At 29.0% G+C, this 17,862-nt stretch overlaps 1 protein-coding gene across 1 annotated transcript; it reads left to right on the top strand.

Annotated features, from left to right (window-relative positions):
• Nucleotides 1–250: 250 nt before the first annotated feature.
• LOC105253190 (multidrug resistance-associated protein 4) lies at nt 251–16,587 on the top strand. Its single transcript, XM_025415144.1, has 17 exons — nt 251–494; nt 7,361–7,452; nt 8,018–8,130; nt 8,728–8,838; nt 8,966–9,100; nt 9,619–9,823; nt 10,259–10,481; nt 10,570–11,217; nt 11,277–11,782; nt 12,113–12,391; nt 12,480–12,709; nt 12,996–13,525; nt 13,862–14,092; nt 14,175–14,512; nt 14,810–15,055; nt 15,303–15,605; nt 15,876–16,587. Exons 3-17 carry the CDS (start codon nt 8,057–8,059, stop codon nt 16,014–16,016), a joined length of 4,200 nt encoding a protein of 1,399 aa, XP_025270929.1. The 5' UTR covers nt 251–494; nt 7,361–7,452; nt 8,018–8,056; the 3' UTR covers nt 16,017–16,587.
• The last annotated feature ends 1,275 nt before the right edge of the window (nt 16,588–17,862 follow it).

Raw genomic sequence — 17,862 nt, 5'->3', positions numbered from 1 at the left:
CGGTAAAATACCAGTGTAGAACATCAGAAATTAAATTACATTTAATTCCACAACATTCAATTTCACAATTTATCAGAATGCTGATAAAAATATTAATATGAGCAATTTCTTTAACGTTCTATTCACACTACGATTACATTTATCACATTTATCTAAAAAATATGAAGGTCTTATGATCGAAAGCTAGAGCGGGAATTCCTCTAGGAGATTCTCCCCTCTTTAAATTCCCCTGTACCTGGCCCTTAGCTCTTGGCTGAGCAGTCGACGATTGCATGCAAAAGCGGCGTGACGCTCAATGCAGACTCAGTTCTCGCGCAGACGTCGTCGTGGCCAGTTGTTTTTCTCCGTTGTATGTATGTTTGTATACAATACGTGTGTAAGTTGGTGTGCGACGAATCTATGTAGCAAGAGCAGAGTGAAGAATCCAGCCACGTGTACAACGAACCGTCCCTAAGAGTACGATGAAAAAAAGGACGATCAAAATCATCGATTAGGTAAGGATCGAGCTTTTATCTCGATCGGAAGAATATTTAACTAGTACAACATCTGCTGTTATGCTTGAAAGTGACGCGAATCATTCTTTATCGGTCCCTAATGCTCGCGAAGCTTGCCAAAAATAGTTGTGTCATTTCTTGTTGTAGACTATGAGAAAGAGAGAGTAGAAAATACTTTAGTAGTAGCTTATGTTTAGTAGCTTATAACATGGTTTGATAATATATATCTAGTTATAAATTTAATTTAAAAATAGCAATGATATAGTTCGGAGCATTTTAACACATTGTATTAAAATATTGACCTTTATGATATTTTTAATTCTAAATTATAATATTTTTAATCGCACAAATGTACTTCTCTAGAAGAGTAATATACATATTGCTATCTTATATTTTAAAAGCCATTTCTTTGATAAGAAATATAAATGCGTTTGTTCATCATGCTTCCTGGGTCGATATTTTGCCACGCGTATCGAGATATATTTGTATGCTAATTAGTATTTTCTTCTTTCAATAAATTACTTTTGCTCGAATTTTATTTCAGTTTCTTGATGAGATTATAATCATGCTACGAAAATAAAGATATGAAGGATAAGTATAGAATGTTATCAACAATTCTCTAGAACGTTTCGACCTTCTCCAACTTTTTGTTATTCTGGAGAAAAATCGACTCCAAATGTCTTCAGAAATCATGTGTGAGAGAAAACGCGTAATACTTGATATATTTTACATACATTTATATATGTTTATAGAATTATAGAATTATAAATAATATATATTTATTTAAAATAATTTAATTAGAAATTCTCTTTGTTTCGATCAAGATAGAAAATGTAATTATAAAATTATTAGTTATCATTATTATTATATTACTGGTATTATTAATATTATTAAAATATAATTATTATAACATGCGCCTGAAACACCCGTTGTCTTAATTGCGCTCGCAATCACTGTTTGAGCATAACTGGTTTCTGCTGGACGCGTTTTGTTTTTTCATACATTATACGTCACGGAAGAGTTACATCATGACTCAAGTCACTTCGTGAAGAATGTATTACTTATTTACGATATGTCATTATCCACCTAGTGTCTTAAAATATTCGATACCAAATTTATCGCTAGAATAAAAAATACATGATGCTGAATATTTTTTGGAACATATTTTGTTTGAAAGAGATTCTTGATAATTTAATTTGTTAATTTATTAATTCTCAGATTTTGATTTGTGTCAAAAATTTTTATCTGTGATTCGTTAATCAATAAAGTGTTTAAAAATAAAAAAGTTTGATTAAAAAAGTATATATATATATATATATATTTGCAAAAATATTTACACACATAAATAAATTATCTTAAAAGAAAAATAAATTATATGTTTTATAATTTAAAATAAAAATTGTTGTAAGTACACGTTCTACATTACGCTCCTCTTTTCCGAAGGAATTGAAATGACAAAGAGAATTTGAAAAGAGCAATATAGACTATGATAACAATAAGAGGTGGATAGACTACAATAACAATGCGAAAAGTGTCTAGTGCATAGATTACTACGCGCATAAATAAGATTTATGAATAAGGATTTATTTGCATATAAATTTCCATCAATGCACGCGTGTCATGAAAAGGTAAATGTGAAGAGATTTGTTTTTTTTACGAGCAACTTTTTTTGCTTTGCTGTAAAAGGTTAGTTTTAATACAAATTTAAAAAAGAATCTTAATTTCTTCTCTCTATATCTCTTATTTCTATATAATGAATATAAAGGAAATTATTCAGAAGTACAAATAATATGCTTGACACCAGTTAGTGCACATGTGCCTTTGAATTGAATTTAAAAAACTTGCACAGATTTAATACGTGATTTTCAATTCTTGTTCTTAGTCACTTTCCAATATTGACTATTGATCAGACACAAATCTATTTATCATGTGCGACCTGTATCACTGTATGTACGTGTTTTAACTACCTTCTCGTTTGTTATTGCTTTAATCTTCGTGTTTTAATTCTTGATACTTGGATTTTCTTGAAATTCTTAAACGAAGAAAAGCATTCTTGAATCTGCAAATGAGTCTTGAAAATATTTCGAGTTGCGGATTTTACAACAACAAAAAATTTAATTTAACAAATATTGGAAATTAAAAAATTCCCTACTTGTGCGCATATATTTCTTCTTTCTTTCCCTTAACAAAAATCCTTCATGATACTTTTATTCCTTATCATGTTATATTTTCAGCAGTCTTAAAAAAAATTTTTTTAATCAAACAATTATTTAATTTAGATCAAATATCTGCGCTTATATAAATAGCATTTTCTTATTAAATGGTTCTCAACGGGAAAGATAAGTTTCTGAAAAATTCCATGTTCTGACAATGAATTAATTTTTCGAAATTATAAAAGTCGCGATGTATTTTAGCTTGTTCACAAAGTTGCTTGTTACGTTAAATATGCTGCTCAGTTACGTTAAATATGAGTCATGATCAGGCTGCGTTTCAATAAAGATTACGTATCACGCGTCGTTGAACAATTGACCTGGTATCTTACGATGAACTCAAATTGCAACAAGTTATTGTCATAATACGTCAAACACATTTAATTGTGTCCTTATAGATTTTATAGCACGTGAACGAGGTCACCATATTTATCTGATATATTTAAATCTGATTTACAAGAAATATTTGATTTTTATATTAATATATCAATTTATATTTCTCCAATATTAATATCTAGTATCATAGAATTATCTTTAACCGACAAAAAAGAGATATTGATAATTTGTATAAAATGAGAATGATGAAATTATTTAGATCTTTAATGACGAAAATAGATAGTCATTATTATTTTATTTATTACTAATATCTTAATTTAATTTTAGCATTAATATAATTATAATATATTATTTTATAATTTATCTTAAATCTTATTTATCTTATTTATTTATTTATCTTAAAAATGTGAAAATAATTTGATTATTTTTGAAAAGTCACATCCTTTTTCATAAAATTTAAGAGGTTATGGTATTTTTAAATATCTTATATATTTGAAGATTATCTTGATATCGAAATTATGTGATTTCATAAATGCAAATAAAGTTCTAATACTTTAACACTAATATTATACTAATATTAATACTAAGATTCTAATACTAATATTTTTGTATCATTATTTGAGATGTTAATTGTATTTATTTACATTCTGATATTCCAGCTAATTAGATAGGCGATTTATTCGAAATATTTTCTAATTGGGAGATAAGAGGAGATCCTCTTGGCGCCTATTTTAGTATATATTTAGTATATATTTTAAAGATAAGTGGCATATTCTTAAGTTGAGAATACAATTTTTTCAGTGAAACGTTGAAAGGACATGTGTTATATTTTCAATATATATTATTTAGGTTTATAATAATTATTATCATTCTTATGTTAGATGGACCCGTTTGTGCCGATTATTATCTGCTTGTACGATTCCATGTATGACGTGATTCTACTAAGAAACTGCTGTATTATATAACTTTACTCCACGCTTTGAGCGGCTGGCAATTATTCTTCTTTCGACCATCATGATCACCACAATTCCGACATATGTCGCTATCACGTTATTATTCACTCTCTTACAGATCTTATATTTGTTAAGCAGGGTCAAACTGCACTAATGCTTTTGTTTCTAAATTAATTCTCATGCGCAAAATGTCACATATATATGATATACGAGACTAAGGAAACATAATAAATATTAATATTAACTTTATATCTCGCTAATATATTATTTTGTAACATATATGAAAATAAAAGTTGCAATTTACATATTTCCGATTTTGTATTTTCAAGTAAAATAATTATTATTTACGTGTATATATAACTAATATAAAAAGTAATATATTGAGTTATTATACACTGTATTAAATTATATTATTATATATATATCACTTTTTCTTTATATATATATATATATCACTTTTTCTTTATGTTTATATCACTTTGATTATTTTTATCATAAATTTCTCTCGAATAAATTTTTCGATATATTTTCATTTTCATTTCAAAAATTAATTAAAAAGAGAAATGTATGATAAAAATAATACACACACACACACACACACACATATGTATTATATAACTATATAACTATATAATATGACGATTTACATAATAAAAGCGATAAATGAATTTTTTATAGTAATATAGTCTGGAAATTATTTATAAAGGTTAGTTTCTGTCGTTTAACGCCAAGATATATGGCCAAGGAAAAGACAATTAATCATCTGTCTTGCATTATTCATGATCGACGTAGAAAACGAGCTGCTTATCAATATAAGATACTATTAAATATCTTTTATAAGGAAATCTTTAGAGAGGACCTTGCCACATGTGTTAATCAAATTTGCATACCATATAATTTGCAACGCTGTGTCATAATATTTTTGCGTTTAAGAAAAACAGTAAACTCGATTCTTTATATAACCATATAATATTTAACCATTAATATTTGTATTATGATGTATTTTTTTAATAGCTTGTATATATAAATAATTGTCACTTCATTTCTTATTTATTTATTATGCAATGTTATATTGCACTAGATGTGTATGAAAAAAAAGTTTACTTAAATGATTTCGTAACATTGCCAAAAATGCTGTAAACATAAATCATATAATCTCTGTTATGAAGCAAATTGTGCAAATGTTTCATTCCGATTGTATTTACGAAAATCGTATTATTCAATACGTTATTTTTCAGTAGCGTTTGCCAAATACATTGGCCAAGTACTAAATTATTATCGTTTGAAAAATCGAATGAAAAAATTTATCATAAAAATTGCAAATAACAAGATATTTATTTAAATTTAAATAACAAATAAAAATTATAATATGCAAATCTAGAAAGTTGTTTATTTCATATTAATTAATGTTTCATTAAAAGATAAAATGTCTAATTGATGATAATAAAATATAATATTAATTAAATATAATATAAGTACACATATAAAATAAATAAATCACACAAAATCAGATATATTTTGATGTTTATAACATATAAACACTTTTCTAGATTAAAATACTGTCGATGTAATTATTTCGCTATATGGATGTAATAAAGTCACGTGAAAAGTTTTATCACTTTCGCTATCATGCATATGGCTCATATGGCTCTAGAAAACATTTCGAGATAATGTGCAATGCTTAGGTTTACCGAAATAGGATGTCTTGTCAATTATTTTCCAGAGATCTTTTTATGAAGAGAATAAATTTAGAAAACAAATGAAAGATATTAGAATGAATTTTCGATAAATAAATGGAATAAATAAATTAATATCTTAGCATTATATTAATTATATTAGTTAATAATTAGTATGCTATGTATTTTATAGTACATTTATGTAGTTTGTAATACATTATATATATATATAGTTCAGATTCTTCTTATCACAAATGTTTCTCTTTTGATGAAATAATTATTCCTTTTTCTTCTTAGATCTGCAAATTTAATAAGTCTTAAAACCAGAATTGGTTTTAGCTGTGCAGACACTCTACGTACAATACCTAGGACATATTCAAATGTGCAAAGATTTTCTAAACAAGATAAGATAAACCCAGGATTTTAATCTCCGACCCTGAGTAACATAGCTCTCTCTCTCTCTCTCTCTCTCTCTCTCTCTCTCTCTCTCTCTCTCTCTCTCTCTCTTTCTCTCTCTCGCGCGCGCACAGAACCTGATATTAATAGAACCCAAAATGACAGAAAAAAAAATACACTTGATTTCCTTCCATATAGAACCTTGAATTCTGTACATTACAGGCATAACTATTCTACGGCAAGAGGAAACGAAAAGGAAAGTTTTATAAATACAAATCATAAAAATTCCTATTATTTTTAGATATATAATTTAATTTTGCAATTAATATTTTTAACTATCTTCTTCATTTTTTCGTATTATATGTAGAAAATATTTTGAGGAGTTTTATTTGATCTTAAAATATAAACTTAAAAAACGAAGTCTTTAAAATAATGGGTAATAAAGAAGTTAATTCTGAGAGATTATTTTAAGTACCGGAAGCAATGGAGAATGCATATAACGCAGATATACGCAAACACGATAGTTTATCTATAAGGATTTTATTAATATCACTTTTCTTCTTGCACTGTTTGTTTCTAGTCAATGACAGATAAGCTTCGTATTTTCCACATTCGTCAAGTCTAAGCGGATTTTCCTCATTAAATATTAATATTTAGTACACAATATTAATTAAAAACATATTTTTATTTTTAATTGAGGAAAAATTATAGCTATATAAGTCTCAAAGTTTTAACACTTAATTTATGATATATGTATGATGCTTTTAATTTTCGAACGCAAGATGTTTTATTGAATGATAAAGTAATTGATAATAAAATGATAATTAAATAATTATTAGTAAAATTTAAATCTATAATCTTTTAATTCAAATTTTGTAATTTATAATTTTGCAATATTTTTTTTATTTTCTCTCAATTGTAAGTCTTATTTACAAGCTGTTTAAATTTAATTTCAATTTTTTCATATATATATATATATATATATATATATATATATATATATTGTATATGTCTAGCATAGAAACAAGATTTTCTATTAAATCGTCGATCGCAAACTCATGACGAGCATGCATCTTAATTGCATTTTATTACTTATACGATAAATGCGAGTTATTGCATGACCTTCTATGCTATTTGAGAAATGACACAGCAGGCAAACACAATTCGCGTGTTGCTAGATAACGTGGAAAGAGTGCAAGCGAATGATACAAGTTTCTTTTTTAAACAGATAGACATACTCGAAAAGTTCACATTTGAATCCTGGACTGACAAGCTGATTATTCTTCTTTCCTTAGAATTGGACACGTTACGGATCATTTCGGTGCGCCTATTTTTTTCTACTACGACTGGCAATTAGAATAAATTTAAAAACAACATAAAAATACTAGTAAGTTGAAATATTTTTACAAATTTTCTTAGCTGAAAATTATTAACAAAACTGAATTATTATCTAAATATTATTATCTATATACATTTTACGTAGATATAACACATAAGAGTAATAATAATGTCAATTATAATTATGATATGTATATCTGTATACGTTTAATAAATATAATAATTATTATTTAATTATTATTTAAAAATTATTAGAGAGAATCTCACTGAGACATCCCTAGAATCGCAAAAAGGCATTCGAAGATAAATATCGAGTAAACGACAATCAAGCTGATATCTTATTTTTTCAAGAGAATCATTGAAGATTCGCAAAATAAAAAAATATATCGTCAATTGATCGTGGGAGCTGGTGATATCTGCAAAAGAAAGTGATAAAACGCGAAGTGTTAATTTCGATGTTTTGATTAAAATCACGCGAAGAGATTGCGATTGATACTTTTGATATCAAAAGATGTTAATTTTCATAATTCCAATTCATTATCGCATTTGATGAGAATTAAGGAGAGTATATTAATTTGATAAGCTAATCGATCGTTTCATTGTGATTTTTCAAGTGATAATTTGCGGCAAATTAATGCTGCGTGTAAGGACTGATGGATTCAACGAAAATCAAATCGAAACCAAATCCAAGAGAAAAGGCGAACATTGCATCGGTATTACTATGGTGGTAAGTCGTGCAATTAGACGAATAAATTGAAATTTATCAGACTTTTTTTGAGAATCCATCATTTAAAGCTATTCAATTCGTTTAAATATTTAAAAATTAAAATATTTAATCCGATTGAATATCTGTATATTTACATACATATTCAACATATGATATTAAGATATTCGTTAATAGTATAGTAATTCCATTAAGATAAATCTATTAATTATATTAATATTAAGATTCCATCATTTAGGATGACATTTCGAAATAATGTGCAATATACGCGATAGACAATGTTATGTACCATGTAAAATTGCTTTCTACCACGTTAAATTACACCTTATCTTCTCACGCAAATTTATTATGTATTTGAGAATGACTTTGCATTTGTCGAGACAACGATAAAGTTAGATTGTCATGTCAGTCGGACATGTTCGTTTTCAAGTTATATGACCTTCCTAACATAAACCTAATTTCTAATCTTTTAATTTTGATTCTTGATTTTGTCATTTATTTGTATGATTGCATATAACGTATGATTAATTTTTAATTTAATATACCATTTTTGCTTTAAAACAATTCAATTAAATCACTTCTCTCATCGAATCATGTCAGGTGGACTATCAGTTTATTCAAGACAGGATACAAAAAAATTTTAGAATTAGAAGATTTGTTTGATCCTTTGAAAGTCGACCGATCCAATCTACTCGGAGATCGATTAGAAAAGTAAGTATTGGAGTTATATGCCAGGAAAGAGGAGAAGATATTTCGATGATTTTTTGTGCTCCTTCTTTTCTTTCTTCATTAAGATACAGTAATAATAATAATGCGTAGGATATTGATATGTTTTCAGACGATGGAAAATCGAGTTAGAAAAATCGAAGAAATGGAAACGCAATCCGAGTTTGCTGAAGACCATTTTCCGCACATTCGTGTGGGAGTACTTCTTGCTCGGAATGATTCAGATACTCAACGAGTTTGTGATAAGGTATTATCGATTAGATAATAATTAGATTTTAGTGAAAAAGAACGCATTTGATAGTTAATAATATATTGCTTTCCTTAGAGAGCTTTGCTTATAGATAAAATTAACTATAGCTTGATGACATTAAAATTATTTCTTTATACGCAAAAAACTTAAGAAGTTTTGAGAGAGATTTAAATAGAATAATAAAGTGAAAACATGCTTAAATATGGAAAATATTTAAGACATAAATGAAAGATTTGGGACATAAGATATTTTAAATGCAGACGTGTTTCCATAAAATGATAATATATTCAAGTATAGTGTTATAAAAATAATTATAAACATTAATAATTATTATAATTAGTCAAACCATAATTTGAGATAAAATGGTGTTCATTCTGATATTATATATAATATATAAAATTAAAATAAAATACATTATATAATATTGAATATATTATATAATATTAAAACATATTATATATTTATTACTCTGATAGTCATTCAGATTCTAAAAGATTAATGTGCGAAATTCGTAGGTTGGGCACGCCGTTGCTGCTGGGTGGTCTCTTACGCTATTTCCGGAAGGACTCGGTTGAAACATACGAGAATGCTCTATGGTACGCGGCTGGAATATGCATAATAACTGGCATAAATGTTATAAGCGCCAATCAAACCATTTTTGGTGCTTTTCACGTCGGCGCCAAAGTCCGCGTGGCCGTTTGTTCCGTGGTATATAGAAAGGTGGTTATGAAGTAATCTTATTTGTTTTGAAGTAATTTAAGTAAAATATCTGTCTGAAAATGTATGTTGGGAAAATTGAAGAGAGATTGAATGCATGAATCCCACACATATATATATACACATATTTAAAATGAATTTTGAAAGCAACGCTTCCTTTTTTCTTTTCTTTCATTCGGTTTTTTGACTTTATAAAAATAAGGGAAAAATAAGAAAAAAATACATTGAGAAAATGGGAAAATGAAAAAGTATAACGGAATATGAAAGAAGAAAAAGTTTTCAAGTCTTTTGCTGATAATATCACAAACCAGCACTCTAGCACTCACTTATGCCATGTATAAAGTGGCGTCAAATGTTTTTGAATCGCATTTTATTCCGCAACATGATTCATCAGCGTTAACTTTTGAATCATATAATAATTTTACATTTGTATCGTAGGCTCTACGTCTGAGCAAGACTGCTCTGGGCGAGACGGCACCAGGGAAAGTGGTCAATCTGGTGGCCAACGATGTCAATCGGTTCGATCTCGTTACCATTTTTATCCATTACATGTGGTCGTCACCTCTATCCGCCCTGATAGTAGCTTACATCTTGTATCAGGATGTCGGCTATGCTGGTCTCATTGGTATCGCCGCTATCTTCGTGGTTGTGCCGATCCAATGTAAGTTTTCCGTCCATCATGATTGATTAAAAAATAATTTTTATTTTACAAATTCTTCATAGTTCATCATTTATATTCATCATTTTAGCTTACACCGGCAAGCTATCATCAAAATTCCGTCTCCAGACAGCTATTAAAACGGATGAACGAGTTCGACTAATGGATGAAATTATTTCCGGGGTGCAGGTGATCAAAATGTATGCTTGGGAGAAGCCGTTCTGCGCGATGGTAGAGTTGGCGCGCAAGCTCGAGCTACGAGTGGTAACTAAAAGCTCGTACATCCGCGGCATCTACATGACTTTCAATCTGTTCACGACTCGGATGGCGCTTTACTGCACTCTCGTCACCATGCTTATGTTCGGCAACGAGCTCACTGTCGACAAGGTCTTCGTCGTTTCGTCCTACTTTAACATTCTTGCGCAGACTATGTCTGGCATGTTTGTGCGCGGCTTCGCCGAGCTGGCCGAATGTATGGTGGCTATACGGAGACTCCAAAGTTTCCTCCTGTTTGACGAGTTCCAGGACAGCAGCATCTCGAAGACATCCTCCGACTACGTTAATCTTTCTTCAAGCAAGCAAATCTACAAACAGGAAGGAAAACAAGATCTGCCTTTCATTGATGATGATGTTGTGGAAGATTATCAAAACTTAAATGAAAATAGTGATTACAAAAAGCAGAACGGATTAATGATTGTCGCTAGCGACTTGCTAAAAAATACCACCGATCTTATTGGAGGTAAGTTTGCAAAATCAAGCGTTTCGTCGGATTAACGAATAAAATTTTATTCTTTGTAGAAAAAAAGCGATTATCCACGTGCAACGATGACAGTTGTGCTATCAACATGATTAACGTAACTGCCAAATGGGAGGATAACCAGTCGCAAAATACCTTGGAAGATTTGAATCTGGAGATAAAGAAAGGCAAGCTGTATGCTGTAATCGGCATGGTAGGCAGTGGCAAGAGTTCCCTTTTATCTGCGATTTTGGGTGAGATCACTTTGACTGAAGGTCAGATCAAGCTCAATGGCAAAATCAGCTATGCCAGCCAGGAAGCCTGGGTGTTTGGTGCCTCCGTTCGACAAAACATACTTTTTGGACAGGCTTATGAGCGCCACCGATATCAGAAAGTAATTAAAGCTTGCGCTTTGGTGCGTGACTTCAAGCAATTCCCGCAGGGTGATCAGACTATCGTGGGCGAACGTGGTAGCTCATTGTCTGGTGGACAAAAGGCCAGGATCAATTTGGCCAGGGCTCTGTACAGACAATCGGACATCTACCTGTTGGATGATCCTTTAAGCGCGGTAAGCAACTTTTAAATGAGTCTATAATTTTATCTTTTCATGTACAATGATTATATATGTAATATAAAATTTACAATCTTTAAAAATGAGCTCTTTACGGCTTTTTTCAATTCTGTAAATCTTAAAACTGTAATGAACTAACATAACAATCATAACGATAATAATAATTATCTATATTATGTTTTTGATTAATTTTTGGTATTTTGCTTCTTTATTTTTGAAAGTAAATTTTATCAACAAATTAAAGGCATAACAATTTCATGAATGAAATTAATTAAATAATTTTGAAATTTAATACTATAAGGAATTTTTTACCTGTTAAAATTCTAGGTTGATGCGCACGTCAGCAAACATTTATTTCAAGAATGTATTCAGAGATATCTAGCCGGGAAGACGAGGATCTTGGCGACGCATCAATTGCAATACATAAAGGGAGTAGACGCCATTATATTGCTTGAACAAGGAAAAGTAAAGTACTTTTCGCATTATCAAGATTTATTGGAGTATCGACCCGAGTACGGAGTACTCGTGGCAGCGGAGAATGAGATCGACGATTCTTTAGAAAAAACTATGAGTATAAGACGAAAGTTCTCTTCCGCGAGTAATAGAGTAAGTAAAGTTTACAGATATACGTAACATTATAATAATATCTAAATAAAAAAAGAAAATATATTGCTGAACGAAATTTATTCCATAGAGTCGTACTCCGGAAGCTAGCAGCGGCGGTACAGATGATGAAGAAGAGGACGAAGATGAGGAACAATTAAACGACGGTATGGAAGGGACGTCACGTGGTTTAGTTAAAGGTCCTATATTTATCAAGTTCTTCCAAACTGGTGCCAATTTATACATGGCCTCCATTGTTCTATTCCTATTTATCGTCACGCAATTTATTGTCAGTCTCAGCGACTACTTTGTGCCTTTCTTGTAAGCATCTATAAAAGTAATTCTCTAAAAAAGTTAAAAGAAAATAATTATTTTAATATTAAATTTCTTCACTTCATTTTTCAATATTTTAAATCCGTTTTATTTCCCGATTGTTAAAAATATGTAGATCACTTAATGCATATTAACTCTTTACGCGCATTTAATATAAATTTAATATACATTTAATATAAATTTTCATTAACATTAAGCAAACATATTATTTTATCTAACAGTAAGTAATTTTTTAATTATTTTCTTAAATAATTCTTTTAATTTCTTTCCACAGAGTCAATGTGGTAGAAACACAAAAATATCTAGCCAAACACAATCAGAATCAAACAGATGATATTTACGAGAATATAACGAGAAATCATTTAGATTCTGTCTCGAATGATGAGGATATGTCGGAAATAATGACTTACATCTACATCTACACAGGCATTGTGCTGGGTATTTTTGTTATTGGTATTTCCAGATCACTTGTCTTTTATAAGACGTGCATGACGTGCAGTCAACGTCTGCACGATATGATGTTCAGTGCATTAATTCGTACGGGAATGCGATTTTTTGACACTAATCCTAGCGGTAGGATCTTAAACCGTTTCTCCAAGGATATGGGCACAATCGATGAATTATTACCCAAAGCATGCCTAGATGCCGGACAGATGAATATGATGATGTTCGGTTCTTTGATAGTCACCTGCATAGTTAATCCCATCTTCTTGGTGCCTATCGTGTTCATCAGCATAATATTTTATTGGATTCGCAAGGTTTATCTTAAAACCAGTAAAAATATCAAGCGGTTGGAAGGAATGTGTATGTCTATCTTTCTTCATTTAATCTATTCTCTTTCTTACTTAAAAATGTATTAAAAAATTTTTATTATTTACTATTTACTTTACATCTAATTATTAAATACTTAGAAACTCTTATTATTATTCAATTTATATAAAAATCAAAATCTTTTTAATTCATTGCATTTTATGAAATATTTTTAAAATAATTTATTCATTTGATTTAAATTTTTTATCAATCCTTATTAGATTAGTATTTAAATTTATTCATTTTTAATTTATTTTCCAATGCTTTTATGAGATATTTTTTTTATCTTTTTTTTTTTGAGATTTTATGAGGTATTCTTTTATGTTTCAGCTCGTTCGCCAGTATTTACTCATCTAAATGCTACATTGAACGGTTTGACAACTATCAGAGCGTATTGCGCTCAAGATATACTCAAGCAGGAATTCGACAAATTACAGGATGTACATACATCTACCGTTTATATGTATATCGTGACTAGCACGGCTTTTGGATTCACTCTAGATGTATTTTGTTTCATTTTTATTTCTCTCGTCACCTTCAGTTTTTTGCTATTCAATCAAAGTAAGCATTTTTTTAAACAAGCTCTGAATTTCATCTATAAGCTGCTCTATTTATAAAAACTTTGATTATTGTTTTATTTCAGCATTTTCTGGTGGCGAAGTTGGATTGGCTATTACTCAAATAATGGGAATGACAGGTATAATTCAATGGGGAATGCGACAGAGCGCCGAAGTAACTAATCAGATGATGGCTGTGGAACGCGTGCTCGAATATATTCAACTTACGCCAGAACCGAATTTGAGAGATAGAGGAACATACTTAAAGAAGAAAGACAAGGAGAATCTGGTATTACCGGACAATGCACCCAAACGCTGGCCCGAAAAAGGTAGCGTCGTATTCAGGGATGTCTATATGCGTTACGCGGATGAGGATCCGCCTGTTCTTAAGGGTTTGAATATAGTGATCTACCCCGGAGAGAAGGTAGGAAGATTTTATGAAAAAATATTTTTTTTTCTGAGGAAATTCTGTCAAAAAAGATAATAATTAAGCGGAAAGAAAGCACGACATTTTTTTTATAAAACTGCAATATTAATTTTTAATATCAAGTATTTTTCAAAAAAATTTTCTAATTTCTTTTTAATCTAAATTTTCAATTGTTACAACGAAATAAAAAGTAAATATGAAAATAATATATATGTATAAAATAAATATATATAAATATAAAATGATTAAAAATAATTAAGAACATTACAATTTTATTTTACATATTACATGTAGATTGGCATCGTGGGAAGAACAGGTGCCGGAAAATCATCTTTGATATCAGCTTTATTTCGATTAGCGAAAGTGGAAGGAATCATTAAGATCGATGACATAAACACGGGTTTGATTGCCTTGGAAGATTTGCGACGCAAAATATCTATCATCCCTCAAGATCCTGTATTATTCTCAGGCACTCTGAGACGCAATCTGGATCCTTTCGATGAATTCCCCGATAAAGATTTGTGGGAAGCACTTGAAGAGGTTTGATCAACATTTTTATATTGAAAGTGAAATTGTAATTAACAAGATAATTTTGTAAAATTACAGATCTTTTAATTCTGTGTTTCAAGCTCTTAAAGTCTCAGAATCTTTATAATAATTTCAAATATTCATGTTCTTTTGTAAAATCTTCCCAAAATCCATTCAGACTCCAAAACTTCAAAGTTCCAAACCACATTATTGAATAAATACAAACATATTATATTGTGTAATAATATATCTATTTCAGGTTGAGTTGAAAGATGCGATCGGCATTAACGGGAATGGTTTAGAAAGTCGCGTGTTTGACAGAGGTAGCAATTACAGTGTCGGTCAGAGACAATTAGTATGCTTAGCGCGAGCTATTCTGAGAAACAATCGTATATTGATGTTGGATGAAGCGACCGCGAATGTTGATCCTCAGACCGATGCGCTGATTCAACGCACCATTAGGAAAAAGTTTGCGACTTGCACAATGCTTACGGTGGCGCATCGATTAAACACCATAATGGATAGCGATAAGGTTCTAGTGATGGATAAGGGTCGTATGGCTGTAAGTATAACTTATTACCTGAAAAATGTATTGCATTTATCCGATTTCTTCGAATCCGAAATTTTAGGACACTTTTCAAGTTTCTCATTATAATGTTTTATACTACAGTGCTAAATATATAATTCATCTATTCATGTATGATAATCATAATTTATTTAATTTCAAACATTTAGTTATAATTAATAATAATATGATTTATTCTCTAATAATCGGAACGAAAAATGGATGTAATTATAAAATTATAATTTATGATGGGAATTTCTCTGACAGGAATATGATCACCCTCATATGTTACTGCAAAACAGCTACAGTCAATTCACTTCGTTAGTAAGAGAAACCGGTGCAGGCATGTGTGATCAACTCATCAAGGTAGCTAAGCAATCGTATTTAAACAAATATGGTGAAACATGACGAAGCATAGATGAATCTTTTAAGAATAAATCTTTTGTTAATTGAATTTTTTTTTCCCCGCTTTTCACACTCTCGAAATAAAAGTACATGTCATTTAACGTCTATGGTATATCTGTAAAACAAAAAGGACGGAAAGAATATATATAAAAATTACATACGTTATTATTTGTATCGATATGAATTTCACTTATATTTCTACAAGCTTAAAAGAATGTATTGTATGTTTTTCTTCGGAACATTCTTATATAGACACGATTCTTGTCCAGAGTATTATAATGTGCGATGTTATTTGTATCTAGAACGTTTGTAGCAAATCATATTTTTGTATGTCATTTACCTAGTAATCGTTTTGTTAAATTATTCTCGCCAGAATGTTAAGTTCTTCCACATAATAAGTCATAGTACTATTATATTTTCCTATTTTATGCGTTTTTACTTATATACTTTTAGAAATCATAAATATCTTTAAATTTCTTATAGTAAAGTGTATCAACTTAGCTTGTATCAACTTAAAATGAATTGAGTCAATAAAATAAAACAAAGTATATTTTTTAAAAGTAGCATTATATATCTAAGATAATATTTACATACTGTGAACATTTGATCATTACTTTAATATTCAGTATATGTTTACTTCGAATCAAAAAATATCTCGTTTGACGATTGAAATTGCACTATAATATCGCGATGTGAATGTAACAATTTAAACAAATTTCTTTTATAACGAAGTCAATAATATATTTATCGAAAATATTTAATATTTATTGAAAATAATAACTAAAATATAATTATAATTATATAGAATTTTAAAATTATATCGATTTCTCTCTCAACTTGTGATCTTTTCTCAGCAAAGATTACATGCCGGTTCTAATGTATTTATAATGAAAGATTTATAATTTGCACAAATAGTGTATCGCTACTTTAATTATAATTAAAGAATAAATATTCCGAACTAAACTCAGATACTTAACGAAACATTATATTTAATTTTGTTACTTGTTGTAATTATATGTAACTTTCATATGTAACTTATCATATTTAGGCATAGAAGCAAAAAAAGAGCTCAATATTTTTGTAACTGCATTTATTGATGCAACTATCTATATTACCATAATGAAAGTATCGATTTAATATTATCAAGTATTTAAGAAAGTCTACGAGTAATATAATGAGATGTATAATGTATATTTTGTTATATTATACACAGCAATTATATATAATTATTATATATTAATATGTAATAATATTATAATAATGTTATGCAAGTATAGCCCATTGTTACATGTATCTTATTTTATAGAATACTGCGTTAGCTACATGCGCAGCTTTTATACATAAATAAATATGATGTATATTTTTTATATTTATATATATAATATATATAATATATATAATATATATTATATATATATATATATATATATATATTATATAATATATTATACAAATTATATATATTATACATTATATTATATATATATATATATATATATATATATATATATTATATATACATTACATATATTTTACAAAACTATATTACAAAAATATTTGTAAATGTACAAATACATACTCATTTACCAATATCTTTGCACTCATAAGTAATTATTTTCAGATATTCGATGAGCTCAGGTTTGCAGTGATACAGTATTTCATTGTTAATCTCTTACAATCGAAATCTTTCCATCTCTCTCTTCTTGCACGATTATAGTTACATAACTTCTCTCCTGCGTATTACTAAGTATGTTAAATAAATATAATTGTACAAATAGATTGTTAATTTAGAGATTGATTGTAAGTTTACTACATATGTATAGTAAACTTATGATAAATGAATTATGCA

Source organism: Camponotus floridanus, unplaced genomic scaffold, assembly GCF_003227725.1.
Source record: "Camponotus floridanus strain SB8 unplaced genomic scaffold, Cflo_v7.5 scaffold99, whole genome shotgun sequence".
NCBI lineage: Eukaryota > Metazoa > Arthropoda > Insecta > Hymenoptera > Formicidae > Camponotus > Camponotus floridanus.
This window is presented reverse-complemented; position numbering and strand designations above follow the sequence as displayed.